At 53.7% G+C, this 13,177-nt stretch overlaps 1 protein-coding gene across 1 annotated transcript in view; it reads left to right on the top strand.

The window, feature by feature from the left end:
- Window positions 1-10,535: 10,535 nt before the first annotated feature.
- The window catches only part of KIF1A (kinesin family member 1A), a 64,381-nt gene continuing 61,739 nt past the window's right edge, over window positions 10,536-13,177 (top strand). Inside the window, 1 exon segment of the mRNA NM_001168473.2 lies at window positions 10,536-10,641. Within this exon segment, the coding sequence (NP_001161945.2) occupies window positions 10,536-10,641 (106 nt within the window).

Here is a 13,177-nt window from a genome sequence, read left to right as displayed (position 1 = left end):
AGGGAATCCCTATCTTGACCTCTGCTACCTGATGGCTCTTTCCAGAACTCTGACTCACAATTTCCGGCTGTCTCAAACTATCCTAACCCTGGCCTCTATCTCCCCAACTCATCAAAGCTGCTGAGCTGTTGGGGTCCTACCTCCCCAAACCTGAGGTCTAGAAATGGCCTCTGGGCAGATTTGGAGTGACCGTTGGGTTCCCCTTGTATGTTCCCTTCTCTCAGTGATCACAGTCCTGCACTGCCTACTGTACAATGTCTAAAAACAGGTATTTTCATACATTTTGTCTGGTTTACAGTTGTTTACAGGATGGTCCTTGTAACTCCCATTGTTGCTGACTGTGAGAGTGCTGTAAATTTTGCTAGTAGTATTTTCATTATCATTCCCTACTAGGTTATTTATACCTCCATCACGATTTCTTTTTTTGTGTATTAATTACTTAGAAGTTTATTTTTAAATTTTTTTCTTGGCTATAATATCTGTTTCTTTCCCCAGTTTAGGGAAGTTCTCAGCTATGGTTTGTTCAGATATTTTTAGATTTTCTAAACATAGGTTTTTAAATGGTCTTCTCTCGACTTTTGATTGTCTTCAGATTACAAGATGCATTTGGTACAGTCTTTGACATTTAGTCAAAGGAGTTGCTTTGTGACCTCCTACATGGTAAAATGTTGTAAATGTTCCATGTGCGTTGGAAAAGAATGTGTTTCTCTAATTTGCAAGAAAAAGAGAGCACATGTGTTCATTAGTTCATGATTATCATGTTCAGACTGTCTACATCCTTGTTAATTATGTCTGCTTGGTCTGTCAATTAGGGAGCAATGCGTTAAAATTCTTGCTATGACGAATTAGTGAATTCTTTCGTGTTGTGTGACTTTTAATCTTGGCTTTATGTTTTCATCATGTTGTCTCTCTGGGACCATTCTGAGTAATTTTTTCTGATATGTTTTCCAGTTCATTAATTCTCTGCTCAGCTTCATTTAGTTTGCTGATTATCATGTCTGCTAAGTTTTGAAGTTTGAAAGGTTATATTTTTATTTCTATAAGCTCTGCATGATCCCTTTCCTGTTTATTTCTCTCAACATTTTAGGCAGACATATTTTGTGATCTGTATCTGACAGTTTCAGTATCTGAAAACCTTGATAGTCCAAGATGAGGGTCTGATTCTGGTTCTCTTTTCCTTTTCCTTAACTCTTGCTCATAGTGAATTGCTTCTCTGGTGTTTGGTTAATATTTAATTGTGAGCTCACATTTGACTGGTCTTCATCTGTGGGGACCTGAGAAGAGGAAGCTTTTTCTAGGATTTGTATTTGCGCTTGTGATGTGCTATAGTTGCGAACAGCCGAGACCTACTCCGAGTGGACTTCTCAAACTTGGGTTTCACTGATCACGTAGGTCTTGCAAATTTGAAACGCACGCTTGCATGAAGACAGGTCTGTGGCCTCAAATTCTCAGAAATACTGGCTTTTTCAGCACATGGAGCTGAGAGTCATTCAGAGTAACTTCCCTGTGTTCCTTTAATGACAGACGGCCTTTCCCCAGCCTTCCACGTCACTGGGGTTGTAGCTTTAGAGGATCCAACTCTTCATGGTGATTTGGTTCCAGCTCCAGCTTTGTGTGTGTTTGGGGCCATGCCTCCCATCTCTATTCAGCGGCTGAAATCCAGGTCCTCCCATTTCTAGTGTCAGCGTGTGCTTGCAGCTTTCTCCCTGGTGGGCTTGCCTCTTTGATTCAGCTCTTCCTGCTGCCTTTTCTCCCCTTCCTCAGACATTCTCTTATGTTTGTTATATATCCTAAGTTTCTAGGTCATTCCTAATGGGAGGGAGTCTTGTCCGCCATGTTGTCAGCAGTGGAGGTTTCTCGTTCACCTGTTGGCTTGAGAAATGCTAATTTTTAAAAAGATTTTATTTATTTATTAGAGACAGAGAGAGAGAGAGAGAGAAAGAGAGAGAGAGAGAGGCAGAGACACAGGCAGAGGGAAAAGCAGGCTCCATACAGGGAGCCCGACATGGGGCTCGATCCCGGGTCTCCAGGATCAGGCCCTGGGCTGAAGGCACACTAAACTGCTGAGCCACTCAGGCTGCCCAAGAGAAATACTAATTTTAATGAGCTAGCCATTTTTGTATTCTTGTGCTGGTGTTTCTCAACCAAAATGAGGTCTTTTTACTTGTTTACTTATTTACCTGAACCATTTGGTAATTTTTTTTCAAGATTCTTTATTTGTTTGAGAGAGAGTTTGAGCAGGGGGCAGAGGGAGAGGGATAAGCAGGCTCCCCGCTGAGCAGGGAGCCCAACATGGGGCTTGATCCCAGGACCCCAGGATCGTGACCTGAGCCGAAGGCAGATGCTTCACCAACTGAGCCACCCAGGCCCCCCACCGTTTGGTAATTTTTAAAAAATCTTTAAATATGAACACAGTTTAGAAGAGTCAGATCGATCTGCAGAACTTATTTAGGAAATCAGCAGGCTTTCCTCTCCATCCTCAATCTCTTGCAGCTCTCTTAGTGGTGGTGCTTGTTGATGCTATTCAGCTCTATCTTGCTAAATAATGGGCTTCTCCTGCTATTTTTTGGCCTGTTTTACAAGTTGCATAAGTAGCATTATGAAGAGTATGCCCCTCTGTCCTCGGGTCATCTTTTCCCACGTCGTTTGTGAGGTTCATCCATCTCTCTTCTCTCCCTCCCGAAATGCCACTAAAATAACAGTAAAGGTAAAGGCGAGAAAGACCCAAAGGCTCCTGGAAGGGAAGAGGAACAGAGAAGGCACCGCGACCCGTTCGGGCAAGTGAAGAGCTGACCCCTCAGCAGCGGAGCCCGGGAGCTGAGGGGCCGAGGCCGAGGCGGCTGGGAGGCGACCTGCGGTGTCCCCGGGCTTGGGACTGGGTCCCCGGAGGGGGCGGGATTCTCCAGGCCGGGCCGGGTCCGCAGGCACAGCACCTAGCACCCCGGCTTGGCCGTCAGCTGCGAAGGCCTCCGCGCCCAGTGCTCATGGGGACCCACCTGTCGCCCTGCCTGACCCGCCCAGGTGCGCTCGTCCAGTGCCTCCCTGAGTGCTCCCCGGGCCTCGCCCTGAGGGTCCCCCCTGAGCCCCCCCAGGGACGCGGGGGCCAGCGTCTACCTGGGAGCCGCGTGCAGGCTGCCAGGCCCAGGCTTGCGAGTCCAACTTGAGCTGCATCCCGCAGTTCTAATGTGTTCTGTCTGCATCATCGTTCAGGTCAGAATCTTTCCTAATATCCAATGAGGTTTTTTTTTCTTTGTCCCATGGGTTATTTAGAATCATAGTTGCTTAATGTCCAAGCAATTGGGGGATTTTGTAGCTTTTTTTTGTTTTGTTTTTTTGGTTTTGATGTATAGCCCGATTGTACTGTGGCCGGAGAACATACACCTTATGATCTCAATTTTAAATCAAAATCTGTTAGAGTTTGATTTAGGACTAGCCTATGGCTAGTTTTAGTACATGTTTTAGGCGCACTTTATTTACTTATTTGTTTGCTTGTTTGGCTCCACTTCCCGCATGGATCCCAACATGGAGCTTGAACTCAAGACCTGGAGATCAAGACTCGAGCTGAGATCAGGAGTCAGACGCTTAACGGCCTGAGCCACCCAGGCGCCCCTTGATGTGCGCTTGAAGAGAATGCGTGTGGCATGTATTTTTCCTTCTCAGGAGCTGGTAGAAGAAGCAAGCCAAAAATTTTTATCCTCTATTTTCAACCTTTCTGTCTTTTTATTTAAAGGTGTTTCTTGAGGGCGCCCAGGTGGCTCAGTCGGTTGAGCATCCGACTCTGGATTTCAGCTCAGGTCATATCTCAGGGTCATGAGATCAAGCTCCAGGTGCAGCTCCGTGGCCCGCGGGGAGCGTGCTTCAGATTCTCTCTCCCTGTGCCCCTCTCCTCTGCTCTCACTCTCTCTCTAAAATAAATACATAACATCTTTAAAAAAAGATACCTCTTGGCAACAGAATAGAATTCTTTAAAAATCTGTTTCCACAGTTATAATGTTTTACCAGGAGTGTTTCATGCATACTGATTGGGCTTTTATCTGCAGTTTTAAGTCTTCGTCTTCCATTTGATGTAGCTTTTCTTGTAGTTCTGTTCTTCCTCCTTTGTTTCCTTCTATTAGATGAATAAAAAAGAGTCATGTTTTTCTCCTGTTTCTCTTGCTACTAACTTATTACACATTCTTTTTCTGCTCTTTTAATGACCTTAGCAGTTGAAACATGTATCCTCGAAAGTCTGATATAAAGTGCTCCTTTCCCCTGGTAACGCTGAGACCTGACCTTGTCTTGCGGCTTCCATCGTTGCTGCCCAGGGGTCAGCTGTCAGTCTCATTTTTGTTCCTTTAAAGGTTATTATGCGTCCCTTTTTTTCTGGCTGCTTTTAGGACCCTTCATCTTCGGTGTGCGGCAGTCTTACTATAAGGTGCCTTCATGTAGTTTTCTTCATGTTTATCCTACTTTGGTGTTTGCAGAGCTTCTTGGATCTATGGGTTGAGGTGCTTCAGCAATTTTAGACAATTGAAAGTCATTATCTTCTCTTCTGTTCTGTTTCTTCTCCTTTTAGATTCCAGTTATACGCATGTGAGACCATTTCAGTGTGTCCTAGGTTACTCTGACTCTACATCCTGTATTTTCTATTCATTTTTTCTCTGTTCTGTAATTTCTCCAGCTCATGAACCCTGCTTTCAGCTGTGTCTAATCTCTTTCATTCTTAATGTCCGTTATTGTGTTTTCCATTCTAGTATTACCGTCAGAAAATCTTTTTTTTTTTTACAGTTTTAAATCTTCTTGCAGAATCCTCCATTTTTCCATTTATTTTCTCTCTTTATTTTCCATTTCTTTTCTTTTTATCTTGAATATATGTCATGGTTATTTGAAAGTCCTTGTTTGATAACTCCTAGATCTGGATCACATGTAATATATTTCTTTTCATGGTTTTTTATCTACCCCCCCCAACTTGTTGTGAAACCTATAGTCCTTTCTTTTTATATGCTCTGTGACTTTGATTTAATGTCATATCTTACCTATTGAGACACATTTGAGTGGCTCAGTCAGTGACGTGCCTGCCTTCGGCTCAGGTCATGATCCCCAGTGTCATCGGATTGAGCCCCGCATCGGGCTCCCTGCTTAATAGGAGGTCTGCTTCTCCCTCTCTATTCTCCTGCTCCCCCTGCTTGTGCTCTCTTTCTCTCAAGTAAATAAATCTTAAAAAAAAAAAAAAAAAAAGAAAAAAAGAAAGAAAGAAAAGAAACACAGTAGAGGCTCTGGATGGTTCGCCGTTTTCTTTCCAAGCAGATAGAGTGGAGGTCATCCCTAATTCAGGCAGAAACTAAGCTGAGTCAGGGAAGCATTGCGGTTTTGATAGGATTTATCCTCCCAGTGGTTCTGCCCTGGTTTTAGACTCTGTGCCTCCCGGGGCGTTTTTGTTTTTGTTTTTGTTTTTGTTTTTGTTTTTTTTCCCTCCCAGGGCTTTCAAGCCCGTAGGCCCTGGTACGATTACTGGAGCCCTTCCTCCCAGTGGATCCTGAATGCTGACCCTTGTCTCCCCAGCACCCGAGCGAGAATGCAGAAGGCTCCTCTGATTTGCAGAGGCTTTCTGCTTGGGTCTGTAAGCTCCTGCCCCTCAGCCTTCTGGGTTTAGCACATATCTGAAGGGGAGAACTGGCCGAGGGAAGCTCCCTACTTCCTTCTCCTGGGCTTTTGGCCTGTCAAGTTTGCTTTTCCTGACCAAGAGCTCAGTGGGTTTCTCCATCCCTCAGCAACAGCTCCCTGCCTGGGAAGATTCCAGATTCCCAGCCTCTTTGCCCCGTGCCCAGAATGCAAATGCCTTTGGGGAGAAAGTGCTGTGGAGTGTTGGAATGTTGTCTCCTGTCCGGGCAGCCCCCCATCTCTGGAATCTTGGCCTGCTGCTCCGTGTGGCTTCAGTAGCTCTTTGATTCTTTCCAACCAATTGTAAGATTTTACCCAGCTTCTCTAGCTGGGCCTGGTAGGAGGGACCTTGCTTGATGCCAGCCATTCTACTGGCCTGTCCTTTGCCTTCCAGGCTTCGTGCCAACGCCCGGTCTCTACCCCGGAGCCACAGCATCATCTCCATGTGTAAGACTTTCAAAGGTGAAATCCTCGCTCTATTTTTTAACACGAGAGAATCCGTGGTTCCAATACCAATCTCACCGAGTTACCTGAAATGCTGCCTGCCATCCATTGGGTGTGTGTGTGTGTGTGTGTGTGCACATGTCTATCCGTGGTCACACTTTGACTTTTCTGCTGATCTCTCTATTCGTGTGTCATTAGTGGACTTTGGAAGTCATTAGAGCAAGTCTGATAGCTGGTAGGGTACGTTCTTTGCTTTTATTTTTCACAGCTCTCTTTGGAACTTTTGCAAAATTCCACTGAAGAGCCTGTTGGAATATTTTGCTTATTGGAATCGCACTGAATTAACATGGCTAAATTTGGGGAGAACTAAAAATTGTGCAATATTGAATCGAACATCTGCTTTCATAAATATTTTCTTTATTCCTAATTATTTTCTATTTCAGTACTGAGCATCGCTTACTCAACAGATAGAGCCTCTTTTTTTTTTTTTAAGGCACAAGGCATGCTGCTAAATGCTCGAAATCACATTCCAGTTGACATCCTCACCAGGACTTCACAACCTTGCTCTTGCTCTTCCCACCCCAGCTGGGACATCTTAATAGTTTTCTCCATTTCCAGAGTGTGGAAATTTTCCAGCATAAGGAAACACAGATTCTCAGTGAGGCACATGCCTCCAGTCCCCTCCTGGGTGGTCATTTTTGGGTGTGAGAAGGGGAAACTGGGATCCCTGGGTGGCGCAGCGGTTTGGCGCCTGCCTTTGGCCCAGGGCGCGATCCTGGAGACCCGGGATCGAATCCCACGTCGGGCTCCTGGCGCATGGAGCCTGCTTCTCCCTCTGCCTGTGTCTCTGCCTCTCTCTCTCTCTCTGTGACTATCATAAATAAATAAAAATTAAAAAAAAAAAAAAAGAGAGAAGGGGAAACTGTTGAAAAAACACCTGCGGTGTGTGGATATGGGTGCGTGCGGTGGCTGAGGGCTCGGGGGTGTCGCTGGGCGTGATGCCAGGCCCAGTTCTGCTCCCCGCCCGCCTGGGCTTTGGCTCATGCCCTGCACTTGTTGACTCCTGGTCGTCGCTGCTCTGGTGCTTCCTCTCCCCCTGCAGACTTTGGCCCGCAAGGAGGGTTCTGCTCTGTGTCCAGCCTTCCCTGGGGAATGTTGAGGAGTCAAACACCAGACCCTGGGCAGGGCTGGGAGTTTATAGCCCAAGACCTGCATTGATCCTGCTGCGGGGTGGGGGGGGGGCCCTCCCTCTGCAAAGAGAGACGGCTCCCAGGCCCCTCCTCAGGCCCCTTGTGCTCTTGATCCCGGGGTCCCCAGGAGCTCCCCTGGGTGGGCGGTTGGGACAGTGCTGGAAAGGGGTCTTTGGGCAGATTCTCCTGAGGGTGGCAGTACAAGTGGGAGAGTCTCAAGACCTGTCCCCCAAGCCTTTGCTGTCCTTGGATGCCTCTGGTGATGGGGGTTCACAGCCAAGTGGGCATCTGAGTTCATTTTACGCGGCAGTTGGTGGAAGCCCCGACTTTGTCTTCACATCAGGCTGAGTTCTGTTTTCTGGGGCTCCGGGCCATTCCTGCAACCGCAGCTCCCTGTCCTGAGCTTGCCCTCCCCGCGTTCTCAGGCCCCCGCCCCCCTGGGTAGCCAGCTGCAGCATCAGGCCGCCAGCCCCCTCAGTGGCCTGTGGGAAGGACCTTTCCAAGTCGCCGGAGCCGCACCGTAATTTTTTTTTTCAGTCAAAAATATTTTATTTATTTTTACATTTTTTTTTAATTTTTATTTATTTATGATAGTCACACAGAGAGAGAGAGAGAGAGGCAGAGACATAGGCAGAGGGAGAAGCAGGCTCCATGCACCGGGAGCCCAACGTGGGACTTAATCCCGGGTGTCCAGGATTGCGCTTGGGCCAAAGGCAGGCGCTAAACCGCTGCGCCACCCAGGGATCCCTATTTTTACATTTTTTAAATTTAAATTCAATTTGCCAACATACAGTATAACACCCGGTGCTCATCCCATCAAGCCGCACCGTAATTTTGCAGGGAGTTTGTGCTAGCTTTCCTCCGGGTCCCTGGACCTGGGGGGTGGAATCACTTTGGGGTCATCCGCCTCAACCCTGTCATTTCACAGATGGGTAAACCGAGGCCAAGGGTCCCACCACATGGCTGAGATGAAGGCAGGGCCTGGGCTGGGTCCTGCGTCCCCGGCCCGCACCTGCTTCTCTGTGACGCAGTTTGCTCCTCCTGGCGTGACTTCGATGTGGCCCCAGGACTGCCCGGCACCAGCTGCAGGACATCTGGGCCGGGTCGCAGCCTGGTCCCGTCGCTCACGGCTGCCCGCCCCGTCGGTGGGATCTGCTGAGCGAACCATTCCCTCTCCTGCCCACCCGGCCGCCGTGCGCTTGCTGGCTCCGGCCGCCCCCAGAGCCCGGGAGGACATTCTGGATCCCCTCGCCTGCTGCTTTCTGTCCTCCCACGTGCCTCACATGTCCTGGCCAGCTAGCGGACGTGCTGCGGATGTGGCCGGGGCGCCGGGCCGGAGGCTCCGGGAGGGGCCGGTCCTGCTCGGTGGCGTCGCTCCAGCAGGGACCACCCCCCCCCCCCCCCCCCCCCCCGCCGTGGCGTGGGCCCTGCTGTCCCTGGGGAGCTGCTTTGTGTTTGCAGCCGTAGGGCCAGCAAGTTCCCCTCCTGCTGCCTCGCACGTGCCTCTGCTGCTTTCTTTCCGAGCCCTCAGGCAGGCCCCGGCCTCGGGCCCAGCTCCCCTCCTGCCGTCCCCATGTCACCTGCCCATCAAGGTCGCCCTCTGGGGCCCAGCGCCGTCCTCCAGGCCTGGACCCACGTCTCGCTCCCTCCCGCACGCACCGTGTGCTCCCTCGCTGGTCCTCGGAGCATCTTCTAGCCTCTCCCGGGGTCTCCCCGCTCCTCACTCCCCTCTCGCTCCCTGGGGGTCCAGTGGGCCCTGGGCTCCAGGCCGAGCCCCACTGCCCTCAGCGGTTTGGAGGCGCTTCTCGAGTCACCTGGCGTGTGTGCGGGATGCCCAGGCCCCGCCGACTCTCCAGGCTGGGTCTGTCGTGCTCCGGAGGCTCCCGGACTCTTCCGTGGGTGCTGACACCGCACAGTCTGCTTGGGGTGTGACTTTCTAGGGCCGCCAGGCTGGGCGGGGGCCTCTGAGTCTGGAGACTCGTGACAGGCGGTCCTGGGGGGTTTGCTCCAGTTCGCTCTTTAGCGGCTCCTTTTCAGGGATCCTCACATTCTTTTCTCTCTCCTTTCACGGAAAATTACTAAATTCCAACCCTTTGGTTTACTTTTAAAGTTGGTGTTTTCGTATTTTTAATTCCCAAGAACTCTCTTATTCATTAAATGGTCCTTTTAAAAATAGCATCGTCCGCCCGTTCGTGGGCGAAGTAGCTTTTCTTTCTGAGGATATTCATTATGAGGAATTTAAAAATCATTACCTTCTCTTCCCCGCGCTGTTTCGTGCTGCCGTGTTTGTTTCCGGGTGGTTTTAGCCTCTTTCTTGCTGGACGGCGAGGTCCCGCAGGTGTCCCAGGCCAGGCCCCCCGCATGGGCACCTCGGGTGCACCTCAGGCCCCGTCTCTCGAGCAGGTGCCCCACACCTGCCCTTGTCTGGGCCGCGGGCCCCCGGCTGGGCAGGCCTCCAAGGGGGGGGCGTCTGGCCCCCTGCCCAGCGGAGGGGGGTCAGGCCTGGGTGTCTGCGGGGGGCGGGGGGGGTCCAGGGGTCCTCACGGGTGTGGCGGGGTGCCGTAACACGGTCCCGCAGACCAGTGGCTTCCAGAACAGACGTACGTACCCTCTGGAGGCCGAGGGCCGGGGTCGGGGGCACAGGGCGGGCTCCTTCAGAGGCCACGCGGGAGCCTCCACTCCGGGCCTCCCAGCTCGGCGGCCGCGGCCCACCCTTGCCTCCTTCAGGCACGCTCTCCTGTGTGGCCCTGTCCCCTTGTCCTCTTGCTGTAGCGACACCGTGTTGAGTTAGGGGCGCGCGGCTCCGGCGTGACCTCGTTGTCACCAGTCACGTCTGCAAGGACCCCGTCTCCAAATAAGGTCCCATTCTGAGCTCCTGGAGCTTATTAGCATTTCGAGGGGACGTAATTCGACCCGTGGCGGGGTTCATGCGGGCTTTCCACAAACATGGTTTAATCCTGCCTGGATGCTGCTTCCGAGCTGCCCAGAGCCTTTCTGGGTCCCCGGGCGGACGGGCTGTTCCTCGCGGGCTGCTGTTCCTGCCTCTGCAGCTGCCCTGCTGGCCCCTGGTCCTTGGGGACGCCCGGCTCGCAGGCGGCATGTGCTGGGATTTGGGGAGGGGGAGGCCCAGTCGCCGCCCCGACGTACCTGTTCCGCCTTTCTGGGTGTTGTTTCTAATTCCCGTCTCCCTTTCCCTCAAGGTGTCTCCGCGCCCACTCGGGCTCCCGACGCCGCTGAGGGTGACCCACCAAGGCCGGAGCGATGGCCGGGGCCTCGGTGAAGGTGGCGGTGCGCGTCCGCCCCTTCAATTCCCGAGAGATGAGCCGAGACTCCAAGTGCATCATCCAGATGTCCGGGAGCACCACCAGTGAGTATCGGTTCGTCGGGGCGGCGTGGGCTGCCCGTCGCTCGGGGCCGAGCGTCCTGGGTCCCCCAGCCACACCCAGCGGCCGGCCTGGCCCCCAGCTCCCCGTCGCCCGCATGGCTTGTGGGTTCTCTGGGCCGGCAGCAGCAAATGACCACCCATGCGGGGGCGACGAAGGTCTGAAGGCCGGTGTGTGAAGGCCCCGGCAGGGTCGTGCCGCCCCGGAGGTTCTAGAGGAGGCTCTTTCCCGCCTCTTGCGGCTTCTGCTGGTCCAGCCACCTTGGCCTGCGGCCCGCCCCGTCATGTGGCCTTGCCGGGAGGACCCTGGCCACCTGGCAGGTGGGCGGGCGAGGGGCTGGGTGGGTGTTGGACGCTAAGGAGGGCCCCTGGCTAGTGAGCTCTGGTGGCGTCCGTAGTGATGATCGCCGACACCTACGAGGCTGGCTGTTAACAACTTAGTGCTTAAATAGACTCGAAACACATAAGAGAAGGGAATAGTGGTCGCTGCCCTCAGGACCCCCCGGCCCAGCGTGACCTCCCTGTACCGTGTGCAGCTACTCACATCTTGAGAGACCCCGCTTCCGGATCAGTCACCTTCCGAGGCTCAGGATGGGGCATTTGGGGGGCACGCTTTCCGACCCGGTGCGTGAGGTCTCTCACCTGGTTTCAGCTGCCCTACGCTCCTCCATGGTTTTATCCTTGTCTTTCTGTCTTGCGATCCTAAGTCATCCCCAAATCCCTGAGTGGTCGGAGGCCTCGGTCAGCGGGAGAGGGCAGCCGCCCGGGGCTTCTGGAGCACACACGCGGCCGGGGCGGGGAGAGCCCTCGCTCTGAGCCAGACCTCGGCTCCTTTGGTTTGAACTCTTGTATGAGTTGCACCTGCGTGTAGACGGGCGGTTAGAGCACAGCGTGTGGCTCGGCGTCCTCACCGTCTGAGCAGCACCCGGACCAAGAAGCAGAGCGGTGCCAGCCCCCGGAGACCCTCCCGCCCCGCCCGCCCCCCCAGAGGCTGGCGGGGCTTGTTTCGGGCCCCGAGGAAACCGAGCCAGTGTTTGGGTTACATCTCCAGCTGATTGACAGCCTGCACCCTCACGTGGCGACTTAGAACAAACTCGGGGCTCAGCCAGGCGGTTTGCCCCTAGGGTCCCTTGGGCGGTGGCCGCACTGTCACCCGCAGGCTCAGCTGTGCCCGGCGCCAGGGGCTCTTGTGCGCTTCACCCACAGGCTGCAGGATGGGGCCCGCCTCGCCCACTCCCGGTGCTCTGCGCCCCGTGTAACCCCACCCTGCGTGCGATCCAGGTTCGGAGGAGGGGCTGGCCGAGGAGGGCGCTTGGGGGGCGGGCAGCTGCCTCCCAAAGCCTGTGGAGGGGCTGAGGATTCAGGCGCCCCTGGAATGTTCTGGGCACCCGCGGGCTCTGTGGGACTGGGTGGGAGCTGGGAGGTGGTCCCTTCAGAAGCCGATGGGGCTCTGTGGCCCTTCACCCCATGCGGGCAGGTGGTGGAGGCCCCGCTCAGAGCGTGCTCAGGGGCTGCTGGCTTGGTGTCCCCATGCACATCTGAGGTCTCATCATGGCTCGTAGGAGCACTGTTGTCCCCACTTGGTCCCTGGAAGCTGACCATGACGTGAGGATTGGGGCGCCAAGTGTTTATGGAGGACGTGGTCCCGGGATACTTCGGGGGAAGGACCTGGAAGCTGTGGAGGGCGCTGATGCACGGGTGGCCGCCACAGGCAGGGGGGCTCCCCTCGCTGGGACCCTCGCACATAGAGAATGCACCTCTGAGTCATCCTCCCCAGGGCCCGGCTGCGGCCAGCATCTCCCCCAACGGGGGCCGAGGGTCCCGGGGCCTGGTTTCCTTGTGACCACAGAAGGTGCTCAGGGGGTGTGACTCACGGCTGAGGGTGGGAAGCCATGGGCTGCACAGGACCGTGACCCCTGGTGGGAACCATGGTGTCTCGGGTGAGAACGGTGACCCGTGGATGCAAACCATGACCCAGGGTTTGAACTGTGACCCCTGGTGGCAACTGTGACCCCTGGATGCAAACCATGACCCAGGGTTTGAACTGTGACCCCTGGTGGCAACTGTGACCCCTGGATGCAAACCATGACCCAGGGTTTGAACTGTGACCCCTGGTGGCAACTGTGACATCTGGTGGCAACTGTGACCCCTGGATGCAAACCATGACCCAGGGGGGAAACTGTGACCTCTGGTGGCAACTGTGACCCCTGGTGGGAGCCGTGACACCTGGTAGGAACTGTGACCCCTGGTGGGAGCCGTGACCCCTGGTGGGAGCCGTGACCCCTGTTGGGAATCGTGACCCCTGGTGGGAACTGTGACTCCTGTGTGCAAACCGTGACCCAGGGTTGGAACTGTGATCCCTGGTGGGAACCGTGACCTCTGGTGGGAACTAAGACCCCTGGTGGGAACCGTGACCCCTGGTGGGAGCTGTGACCTCTGGTGAGAACTCTGACCCCTGGTAGGAACCATGACCTTTGATAGGAACTATGACCTTTGGTGATAACTATGACCTTCGGTGGGA

The sequence above is a fragment of the Canis lupus genome, chromosome 25 (assembly GCF_011100685.1).
Source record: "Canis lupus familiaris isolate Mischka breed German Shepherd chromosome 25, alternate assembly UU_Cfam_GSD_1.0, whole genome shotgun sequence".
NCBI classification, from domain to species: domain Eukaryota; kingdom Metazoa; phylum Chordata; class Mammalia; order Carnivora; family Canidae; genus Canis; species Canis lupus.
This window is presented reverse-complemented; position numbering and strand designations above follow the sequence as displayed.